General features: G+C 38.4%; 1 protein-coding gene across 3 annotated transcripts in view; it reads left to right on the forward strand.

Moving 5' to 3' along the window:
* The window catches only part of MTMR12 (myotubularin related protein 12), a 91,619-nt gene that overhangs the window by 46,903 nt on the left and 32,431 nt on the right, over nucleotides 1-12,285 (forward strand). For all 3 annotated transcript variants that reach the window (XM_044664457.1, XM_044664464.1, XM_044664473.1), the window contains exons 2-5: nucleotides 2,157-2,217; nucleotides 8,042-8,181; nucleotides 9,510-9,582; nucleotides 10,812-10,942. In XM_044664457.1, the coding sequence (XP_044520392.1) occupies nucleotides 2,157-2,217; nucleotides 8,042-8,181; nucleotides 9,510-9,582; nucleotides 10,812-10,942 (405 nt within the window). The remainder of the gene's footprint in view (nucleotides 1-2,156; nucleotides 2,218-8,041; nucleotides 8,182-9,509; nucleotides 9,583-10,811; nucleotides 10,943-12,285) is intronic.

The raw sequence follows: 12,285 nt of genomic DNA on the forward strand, positions 1-12,285 counted from the left end.
GTTGATGTTGAACTCCTCTACATTTGCCCATTCCAGTTGGGTATGGATGTACCCATACCCAAAACATAATGTTTTTTAATGCTTTTTCTCTTTTCTTTTTCCTGGAAGAAAATGGAATACTGTCTTAGGATGAGTTGTACAGTATACTTAACTTCAGTGAGTTCCTGGACCCAACTTTAGCCTCCCCAACTATAGGCCCCTCCAGACCCCATTAGAAGTGGCACCAAACTGCATGCCAATGCCCCTTTCCTCTTTCTTTCATGACTAGTTATGACCTCCTCATTCCCTCAGTGTCAGAGAGAACCCAGAATCCCTCTTCATTCCCTCCTTCCCAGTGACAGTGAACTACTCTCATGGACATCCCAGGCCTTACCACCCACTCCTGGGCTTCATCTGTAGGACTTCTGGTTCTTTTCTACCTTCCCGATGAACCATCCCAACTATGTGTTGCTTCTGCAGTTAGTGTGAACTCCTTGAGAACACAGTTTTCTTTCTCTATTTATAATTTCAGTTATTAGCACAATGCTTCACACATAAGCACTTAATAAATCCTTTTCATTCATTTATACATATGACTAATACATAATACTTTGAATATCCATAGTAATACATATATAATGGGTATTATATTGTTTGCCTTCTCAGTGGGTATGGGAGAGGCTAGAGAGAGGAAGAGAATTTGGAACTCAAAACTATAAAAAAATGAATGTTAAAATGTTTAGAGAAAAAAGATGTAAATGCCTTGTGGATAAATATATGAAAAGTAGAACTAGAGGGGGGGGAAGAAGTGGAGGGAAGCAGGGGAGGGAGGGAGAGAGAGAGAGAGAAAATGAAGGAATGAATGAGAATGATACTGGTCCTTTTAGATTGCTTCACTTATCTAAGATAAAATTCATATTCTTTAGGTACTTGTGGTTCTTGTTACCCAAAATTCCCAGTTCTTCCAGGCCTTCCCTTTACTCAAGTGAAGATGTTTTTTATGCCTTGAAGGGCTATAATATATATATATATATAAATGAATGCTGCCTATTCTCCCTAAAGGAGGAGGCTAAGTGGAACAATTGAAAGAGCACTAGGCTTTTAGTCAGGAAGAACTGAGTTCAAATCCATTGGATACTTGCTAGCTGTGTAACTCTGAGCAAGGCACTTTTTGCCTCAGTTTCCTCAACTGTAAAATGGGGATGATAATAGTACCTGCCTCTCTGGGTTGTTGTGAGGATTAAATTAGATAATACTAGAAAGGCTCCAAGCATATAGTAGGTGTTAGATATATACTTACAGTGCCCCTCTACTCCCCCCTCCCACATATAGCTCTTTTATTTTCTCTGCACAAAGAACATTAGATCAGGAACTAAGAGACCTTGAGTCCTAATCCTAGTTTTACTACTAACTTGCTTATAAAATGAGGGTATTAGACTGGATGATCTCGGGGATCTCTTTTAAAAATCCTTAACATATCCAAAATGTTATAATTTTCCATCATCATTGTCTGTAGTTCAAAGTTCCCATCATTGCTTCTAATCTTAGTGCTATTCTCTTCTTTTTTTTTCTTTTAAATAGCTCCTTTTGCTCCTTCTATACCTGTTACCTATAAAGGCTAGACTTTTATAGCTATTGTCATTGAGAAAAGATATTGGTTGGCAAATTTACCATGTTATGGTGAGGTCACATGCACTCTTAGAGACATCAGCTTTTCCCTGCAGTATTAATTTGCTTTCATATTCTTAGGGACATTCTTTCACTGTCAGAAAGGATATTTAATTCCCTAGACATCAGCACCACACATTGAGAGCAATTATATTTGGGTCCAGAACCCATGCCACATTAATTGGGTTAGGTTTACTTCCTTTCTTTTAGAAATTTTGCATTTACACTTATTAAGCACATATAATTTTAGAGAGACAGATGTTAAGATTTTTCAGTTCAAAACAAATCATTTTAACACATTGGGGTAGGTTTAGGATGTTCAGTCTTTTTGCCTGATGCTTATCAACCAAAATCACCTCAGTAGTTCATGGCCTAATAAACAAAATAATATAATGGTCTAATATGTTGTTTGTTATATTGTGGACTGTATCTTGACAGTACGGCTTGGTGTTGTTCTTTTCAAGCATTACATTTTTTAAAAATTTCTTTTTTTTCTTCCTTTCTTTTAGGAAATACACACAAATGAAAAGGAAGTAGCAGAGAAGGAAGTAACTCTTCACTTGTTACCAGGTAACAGGCTATGTGAACATTATACATTATATGCAATTGGTCAATAAATAAATTACCTCATTTCTGATGTTACTATTTATATACTCCTTTGTTTTCAACCAAAGGTTTGCAGCCTGAATGAGGTTACACAGCTGAGTTGCAGAGATAGCTAGTTCAGTAACCACATACCTGGCTCTACATATATGTTATATATATATATATATATATATATATATATATATATATATATATATATATATACCAAGCCTAGACTATAAGCCTCTTGCTTCTCTTCCCTCTTGTTCACCACCTAATTATAAATTGGTTAATCAGCTAGCCCCTCTCACCATACATATCTTAGCAGAGTTTTTTTTGCCACCCTTTTCTTTCCTGACTTACAATTTGAACAGAGCAAAACAAAAACACCCATTGCCCTGAAAACCTTTACCTAGTGTATACCAACTTTCCATCTAGTTGTTTTTTTTCCCCATCCTTATTTTACTTCCTGTACCATTTAGGACAATTGATGTATCTAGAAGGATTTAAATGCCCACCAAAATAATGCATTTATCAAACACTTTCTACGCTAAGCCAAGAAGTCTATATTCTTAAGGGAGAAACAACACACACACACACACACACACACACACACACACATATAAATACATATTTAGGTGTGTATATATGAGATATAACTTATGTAATACAAACTTTTATAGATATAAATAAAAAATATGCATAAACACATTGTATACAGTGTAGATACAAGAGAACCTTATAAGGGAAGACACTAGCAACAGACATGAGAGAGGGGCAGGAAAACCTCATACAGAAGGTAGGCTAAGTCTCGAAGAAAGGAAGCCAGGGGTTCTAAGAGGTGGAAGGTGAAGAGAAAAAATATTCTAGGCAGGAGGGACAGCCAGTTTAAAGGCGTAAAAACAGGAAAATGGAATGTGATGTGTGAGGAATAGCAAGTAAGCCAGTATATCCAGATCATAGAGTATGGAAGGGTGACTGGGAAGATAGGAAGGGACCCAAATTATAAGAAACTTTAAATGACAACCATTAAATTTTATGCTAGAAGTATTGGAGGAGTGGCAGAGGAGAATGGAAGTGGAGTGGAAGGTCATCAGATCTGTACTTTAGGAACAATACTTTGGCAATGATATAGGAATAGATTGGTATAGGGAAAGATCTGAGGTAGAGAGCCAATTAAAAGGTTATTGTGGGGGCAGCTGGGTGGCTTAGTGGATTGAGAGCCAGGCCTAGAGACAGGAGGTCCTAGGTTCAAATCTAGCTGTGTGACCCTGGGCAAGTCACTTAACCCCCATTGTCTATCCCTTACCACTCTTCTTCCTTGGAGCCAATACACAGTATTGACTCCAACTCAGAAGGTAAGAGTTTTAAAAAATAATAATAAGTTAAAAACAAAAGGTTATTGCAATAGTCTAGGCACAAAGTGATGCCAGCTGGCTATGTGAGTAGAGTATAGAGAAGTTATATACCAGAGATTTTGCAAAGGTAGAAACAATAAGATTTGGCAACTGATTGGATTTGGAGAATGAGTGAGAGTGAGGAGTCAAGAATGATAATAAAAGGAACAGCTAGGGAGCATAATAGATAGAAGACTAGACCTAGGGTTGGGAGGGCCTGGGTTCAAATGTGGCCTCATACACTTCCTAACTGGATGATTTCTTGGTAAGTCACTTAACCCTAGATGTCTAGCCTTTGCTGCTCTTCCCTAGAAGGTAAGGGTTTTTAAAAAATGATAATAGTTGTGAAGCTTGGTGGCCAGAAGAATGGTAATGCCCTTAATAGGCATATAGAATTTGGGAAGGGGAAAATTATTGTAGGAGAAATGGTAATGAGTTCTTTTTTGGAGATGTTAAATTTGAAGTACTTCCAGAGCACTCAGTTTAAAATGTTCAATAGGCCTTTGGTGGTGGCAGAACTCAGGAGAGAGAAAGGGGTTATTTGTTTGTGGATCTGAGACTCGGCTGCCCAGAAATGATAATTGACCCTGGAGTAACTGATAAGATCACCCAGCAAGATAGTACAGAGAAAAAGGAGAACAGGACCAGGTCAGATCCTTGAAGGACATTTAGAGTTGTCAAGGGCGACATGGAAGATCCAGCAAAAGAAATCTAGCTGTTGTCAGACAGAAGGAGGAAAATCAACAGAAAGCAATGGTACTGAGACCCTCAGAGGAAAGATATCCAGGAAGAAACAGTGTCAGCAGTGTCTGATATTATAGATAGGTGGAAAAAGACCAGGACTGAGGAGGAGGAAGAAGAGGCCTTTGGACTTGGCAATTAGGAGAAAGTATTTTCAGTTGAATGATGAGTCAGAAGCCAGATTGCAGTGGGTTTAGACAAGAGTGAGCACAGTAAGTGGGAGTATCAGTACAGATGGCTTTTTTAAGTTTATCTGAGAAAAGTAGAGAACTAGAGAATGGAAGGTGGTAGGGGATGGTAGGAATTTGTGTCAGTGTTGTTTTTTTTTTTAAGATAAGGGAAAACTTGGGTAGGCTTAAAAACATTAAGGAACAAAACAATGGAAATAAAATGAAGATTGAGGGGTATAAAAGAAGGGACAATGTCTTGGAGAAGACAGGATGGAATAGGGTGCAGGAGGAGGTGCTAAAGAGAAGATCTGAATTATCAGAGACAGGAGTAAAGAGAAGGTGATGGGAGGCCATCTCAAGGAGATAAGAGAAAGGAAGAAGAGGAATATCAGTATTTTAAGTGAAGTAGCAGGTGAGCTTCTCAACTGAGAGAGTAGTGAAAGGGAGGGGTATTTGTGGATAGCTTGAAGAGAGATCAGAAGGTTTGGAACAGCTATTATGGTGAGTGGGATAAAAAGTCAGGTAAGAGTAGAATTGCTTTGATATAGTGTGGCATTATTAGGGTTAGATAATATAAATTTGGAGTGGAATGCTGTGTGACTTCTGCTCTGTTCATTGGGATGCAAATAAGAGCAAAGGAGGTAGATGGGAGTAGTAGTCCAGGGTTGGAGTTCCGGAAGGTGTGAGCCTTCAAGCATCAGAGTCAATGAAAGCAAAGAGTATTAAGAGCTCTCTCACTAGAAGTAGTGAGACAGGGGAATGAAAGAAGATGCAACCAGTGCTGGAAAGATGGAGAGGGAAGTGTGCCATCCTGGGGGATGAAGAGCCAATTCTGAATTACCGCTAGAGAAAAGAAGGAGGCTAAAATGAAAGGCTGCTTTAAATCAGTCAGAGTTCCAGATGGCACAGAGGAGGGGACTGAGTGATCTGAAATGGGGACGTTCAGGAGGATAGGGTCAAGGTGAATAGGATTAAGGGAGCAGGATGAGGGTTTGTTCCTTAGTGGCTGGGAATTCACACTGGGGTAGGGCAAATAAGAGGGACTTAGGAGTATACTGTTAGGGAAATGAGGAGGATAGCTACTGAAGAAAGAAAGGGATAAGAAAATTCAGGGTTTCCTCCAGAATCAGGCCATCTACTTCTCAGCACTGCCAGTCCTCAATTACCTGGCCCCTCTCCTTGGCAATGGATAGTGTTACTAGATCTTGGGAGTTCCCCAGCCAGGATGTTGTGACCCTGGGAACCTAGTAGGGTTGCAGGAGGTATTGTGTCCCCTACCTTTCCAGGCTTCTTATGTTTATACCTTACATTATTTCCTTCCCCCTTGAATTCTCCAGTAAGACTGGCCCCCTTGCTAGTCTTTGAACAAGATTACCTGACTCCAGCCATTTTCACTGGCTTTCTGCCCTAATGCTTGGAATATTCTCATCTCCACCTCCTGGCTTCCTTCAAGTCCCAACTAAAATCCTGTCTTCTATGGGAAGCTTTTAGCAATCTCTCTTAATTCTAGTGTTTTCCTTTGTAGAAGATTTCCAATTTATCTTCCATATACTTTGTACCTAGTTTGCATGTTGTCTCCCCCCTTAAAGTGTGACCTTAGTACTTGACACATAGTGGGAACTTAATAAATGTACTGTCTGACAAGCATAGCTTGGCTATGTGATGTCCTGAGGCACTCCAGAAACCTAAACCAGGAAATAGGAAGTGGTATATCGCAGTCTAGCAATCATGTGGGCCCTCTTATATTCTAAGGGTCTTTGAGGACCCACCCAGCAAAGAGACCTAAATTTCAAGTGTTTCAGGTCACAGGATGTGGTTTATCTGTTCTTAAAGGAAGAGGGTTAGGGTTAGAAGCTGTGTGTTCTGAAACCTGTACTCTGTATACTGTGCCATACCCCTCTTTGGAAAGAATTTTAGCCTTGTTCATATAAATTAGTGTGCTACTTGAAGTGGTATACTTTGCTTCAAAATGTTATCTCCTTCTACTGCTTTTTAGTATAAAAATTATAAGATCTCCTATTAGCTGCCTTACACTAATTTTTAACTTAAAGTGTTTCAGCTACAGGATGGTATATATCTGAGAGAGAAATGTAGCTGGAAAATTCATTAAAGGCATTGCAAGAAGTTTAAATCACAGAAAACCTTTTTAAAACAAATCTCCCTTTAGCTTAACTAAAGAGCCTTTTCTGAAGCTATTTTGAACACTGAATAAATTCCTGGCTTAACTGTTGTGTACATGTGTGTATTTTCCCCAAACACTGTTGTCTCTAGAAGTTGAACTATTGGATGAACCTTCATTGGATAAACAACTCCTGTATTACCTTACTCTTTAAACCTAAAGCAATTACTTAAGTTCTTAAAAAGAGAAGATAAATTAATTCCCATCTATGTTTTCTTGCCAATCTTGAGGCATCAGAAACTTGTCTCTGATCTAACATGGAGAGTTGAATGAAGAAGGAACAATTTTTTTTATTATTTTTTAAACATTTATTAATATTCATTTTTTAGTAAAGTTAACATGGTTACATGATTCATGCTCCTACTTTCCAAGAAGGAACAATTTTAATGATATTATAAGAAATTTTTAAAGAGGAGTGTTTATTTTCTTTTTCCCTTCAACCTTTTTGTATGTGTATTTGGGGGGGTGAGGGTGGGGGAGAGCATATTTCTATACTAGATTTGCTTTTTTAGAGGAAATAGTTTCCTCCTTTTCTTCCTTATACTATATCTCTAGTCTTTTCTCCCATATCATTCCCTTTTCCTACCATTTATGATGGATTTCCAGAAAAAACATGAGCTTTTCTTCTTGGGAACATATAGACCCTGCCTTTATATTATGGGCATGTACTGCTGCTTGTCTTTCGAGCCCTGCTCCATGTGATTAGGATGATCTTGAAAAAGTTCTTTGCCTCATACCTCTTGTTACTCAGCTGCTAACTTTGCAATCAAGGAGCCAGGCAGATTCTATCAAATCCCCTTTCCCCTGCCCAAATGAGAAATTGTGACTTCAGTCAGTGGCTATAAAACTGATGAGAGATTCTATATTTTAAAAATATTAGCAAGATTTCACTTTACCTGTCAGCCATACAGGGGAAAGATTTTATGGAATACCTGTTAGTCTAAAAGGAGGTACTGACAATCTTGCTTCCATGTCTTCTTGATGGTGGAGGCCTGATGAATACTATTTCCCTAGAAACTTCCATCTCTCAAAGTCAGGTTTATCCAGAAAAATGTTCATCATAGATCTAGTCAGTCTATTTTGACTTTGCTTATCTTATCTTAGTGCTTGGTTATTGGTGCTATAATTAAGTCTCTCAAAAGATTTTTTCATTCCATACCACTGCACTAAAACAATAAAAGGGTTGGTAGCCTTTTCATATAAAGAGACAAAAATACTTGTGAGCTTATTTTTGTTTTTAGTTAAGGTAAAACTGTAAGCCTTTAATTTTTTTTTTTTACTATTTTTAAAAAATCCATGTACGTATTTTGCTTTTTGATTAGGTGAACAACTGCTTTGTGAAGCCAGCACGGTACTTAAGTGTATCCAGGATGATTCAGGTCAGCATGGAATCTGTGGGAAACTCGTTTGCACAGACTTCAAGATTGCCTTCCTTGGAGAGGAATCTACATTGGATGATAATGTATGAAAATATTATTACCCAGACTATGCAATAATTCTTTAATGGTCATCCAGCTTCTAGTTTACAAATATATACAAAACATATTCTCTGTGTTTGAATGTCTCTATCGCTATCATATGTTCATACACATATAGAGAATTTCTTTTCTACTTCCCTATTTCCACTGAGAAATCAGATAGTATTTATTGAGCTCTTACTATGAGCACTGGGCATGTAAAGAAAGGCACAGTCTTTAGCCTCTGATTCTTCCTTTCAGTAGCAGAACCCCTGTGAAGTGTTCTAGTAGTATCGTTTACAAACTTGCTTGAATTTCCCAGGTCCAGGTAATTAGGCTATAGCCTGTGACTGATAATGCCTTGGTAATAAAAGCCATCCTCAGAATGTATATGAATAAAAAAGGAGATGGATTTGAGGTATAGTGACAATGAAGGATAATAGGTGGACAACCTAAATACTTCACAAATATACATGAAGACGTTAGAAGACAGAGGAAGATTTCCACACTATTATATATAGGTTTATGGGATAGTGTATACAAGAACCATTGTGTGTGGCAAGGAGAAGCTGTTGTCTTCATTGGTAGGCAAAATACTCAACACTAATGAGGGAGTACCTCCCTTAGAATTTAAATGTTTCTATAGAATACTATGTGCTAAGCACTAGGGGAGGCAGAAGAGAGAAGATAATGTTCCTGCCCTCAATGGAGCAGGCCCTCTGAGTCAATAGCATGAATAAATGAAATCTACATAGTAGAAAAATGTGACCAGTGCTAAGTTGGGAGCAGAGATCACTTCCTGGTTCCTGTTTAAACTTGCCCTTTATCAAGCTTGCATTTTAAATAGCAGGGCCATGGTCCTCTAGTACCATTGTGTCCTCTTCTCTCCTCTTGTTAAAAGTATTCCATTGTTCTGTGGAAATCCATGAAGAGTACATTTACCAGAAGCTGAATCATTTGATCTTTTCTCCTTTTATCAGGTTTGGGTTTGCTTACTTTTATAGGTGAATAGAATTTCTGTAGCTTCTAGAATTTATACAGGAGAGATGTTAACGTCTATTTTGCTTCCCACTAAATTGAGTGGATGTTGTTTGGCCCTGTACATCCTTATGTAGAACAAATGAGGAGCATGATGCTGATCATGTATATTTGGGTAGTGTAGAGTTCTTTATCTTGTTATTTGTGCCACGTAACTACATAATATCTTACTCAGAGTTATGGTTATTTTTTCCTATCATTTAAGAGGGAGATAACTCAGCTTGTACCCAACCTATAAATCTTTCAATCCTGTTCATTAAGGCCTCTTAATTATTTTTTGTTCATGTTTTTTTAGGAGCCTCAATTTAAGAATAAGGTGATAGGAGAAAATGATATTACATTGCACTGTGTTGACCAAATTTATGGAGGTAAGTATGTATTTTACAGTCAAATTTTAAGGTATCTCAAACAAGCAAATCTTGAAAATATGTTCTATATAATAGCATCAACTCCATATTCAGTAACAACCTTGGCTATTTGAGTTGCCCACCAAAAACTAATTTTGTCAAATGTGTCATGAGATTATAGATTTACAACTGGAAGAGACCTTTGAGACCATCTGTTTCATCCCATTCATTCTAAAACTGATGTACAGAGAGTTAAAGTGGTTGACCCAGAGTCACACAGTTAGTTTGTGTCTGAGCTTTTTTAGTCCAAGTCCAGTGCCATTACTGTCCTTTAAGGGTGTTTTTTTTTTTAAGTCTTTTAAACTGAGGAACCAAGGGCACTTAATTCCAATCCAACATACTAGAACTTGCCTGTGGTAGGGCTTTCTTTCTTCCTACTGTTCACAATATAAATTTTACTTAGAATTTAAACAGTTTACAGCTGTGGAATTTATTAAACATTTACTGTGATTCTAGTGCTATGAAAGGCACCAGAGTTATGGAATGTACTAGAACATAGTATTTATGTGTGTGCTCATAAAAAAATAAAAAGCTTTGTGGTGATGGTGATGGTCCTTTCTGTTGAGTCCAACTTTTCATAATCCCATCTCAGATTTTCTTGGCAAGCATACTGGAGTGGTTTGCCATTTCCTTCTCTAGCTCATTTGACAGTTGAGAAAACTGAGGCAAACAGGGTTATGCAACTTTCCCAGGGTCACCCAGCTAGTAAGTGTCTAAGCTCAGATTTGAATTTAGCTCTCCCTGACTCCAGGCTTGCACTCTATCTACTCTACCACCTAGCTGTCCCATTTTAAAAAGCTTACCTTATATAATTCTTCATACATTCCCTCCACTCCAGAACTATGCTCTCTCTAATAGAAGATTTTCCCCTGGAGAACTCTTTGCTTGGTGATTTTTAGTTTTAGGGTCCTGGTTTCTTCAATTCAGTAAAATTTAATTCTCCTGAGAATAATTGGCCTATTTAATTGCTGGTGTTGTGGCCAGTATAATGAAGAAACAGGACTGCTCATAGACTGGGGCATGTATCGAACTCTTGCTGAATGAGTCCTAGGGAACAAGCACTGTTTTAACTCTCACTTTTTAAGAAGACAGCTATGATTCTTTAAACTGTAGCTTATCACCCTCATGCCTTAGTAACCCAATTTTCTTTTCTTATCTGATCTACTGACTTGGATTTTTTCCTCCTGTAGTGTTTGATGAGAAAAAGAAACCATTGTTTGGACAATTAAAGAAATACCCTGAAAAGCTCATCATCCACTGCAAAGATCTCCGAGTATTTCACTTCTGTCTGAGGTACACAAAAGAAGAGGAAGTTAAAAGGGTAACTATTTGCATCTGTTTGGAGAAATTATTTCCCTTTAGATTCCCCCCCCCCCTTGGAATCCTGGAGAAGTGGGTTAGGAGTGAGTGTTTATTTTGTTTATATTGCCAAAAAGGTAAGGAAAAGAGCAGCTTATGCTGCCAGATTTTTTTTTAATATAATACAATAATGTATTATTGGGCCATACTCAAAATTGAATTAATCCAGCCTATGCATTTTCAGAGAGCATACTGCTCCTTCTGAGGCCCTTCATTCATTTTATGCCTTGCTTTCTGGACCTTCACCATACAGAAGAATAGTAAACAGAGGAAACTGTCTATGGAAAGACAGTGAGGGGCATTGGAGGTGGGATTGAAGAGAGAAGGCCTGAAGCAATCTTCACCTGCAGCTATTAGCTTCTCAACCAGTAGATCAGTGACTTTGACACCTAAGGAAAAGCAAAAGTCAAAGTCTTGAAAGAAAGTGTTGAGGTGAGGAAGAGCAAACTCTAGTTTCAGTGAGGGAAGTTGGCTTTTACAGAAAGAGCTGTGCTTTTGCTGACTGAGTAAACCTTAATTGCTTTGGGCCAGAATAAAGTGATATGGAATAAATAGGCAAATTCAGAAAAGTGACTGGGATTATTTTACTTTCATCACAGTTCCTGTGCTTTTGATGAACAAAATGCAAGACACACTGTGAGACTTTTTTTTTTTTTTTAATCTCACATTAACCACTTCAATAGAAGTCTGATGGGACTTCAATTTGTTTGCTTTTTCTGACTAAGGCAAATAATATACATGTGTTATCCCAGCTCTTTAGTTGTTTGCTGGTTATTTTGATACCCAAGTCTGGACAAATACATCTAAACTTTGTAAGGAAGAAAATTTAAGTATTATAGATATATATATTAAAATGTGTGGCCACCAGGAATCAACCTGAATTATTGATTCCTGGCAGCCACACTCAGGGCTAGAGAAAAACAGTTTTGTAGAAAATCCGACGTGTAGAGCTTGTGTGGGTGGCTAAATTAGGTCTTTAGAGAAACACGTGGAAGGCTAGAAATAGGGAGAAAAGGGGAATACTACCCAAATTGTTTGCGGCAGAGCTGAAGCAGTCTCTGGAGGTCAAGATCTCGGCAAGTCAGGACTGGGTGAGCTGTTGGGGCTCCGGGGTTCTGGACTCCAGCAGCACCAGCGAGTCAGGATCGGAGATCACAGACACTGGGAGGCTTGCAGGCTTTCGGCGAGGCAGGAATGGAGATCAAGTCAAGAGTCAGGAGATGGGCTACGAGACGAAACTGGCTGGGCACCGGCAGTCCATCAGTGCCAGCAAGGGCCACCAGGCCCGGGGCATTGAGCAAAATA

The sequence above is a fragment of the Gracilinanus agilis genome, chromosome 1 (assembly GCF_016433145.1).
Source record: "Gracilinanus agilis isolate LMUSP501 chromosome 1, AgileGrace, whole genome shotgun sequence".
NCBI lineage: Eukaryota > Metazoa > Chordata > Mammalia > Didelphimorphia > Didelphidae > Gracilinanus > Gracilinanus agilis.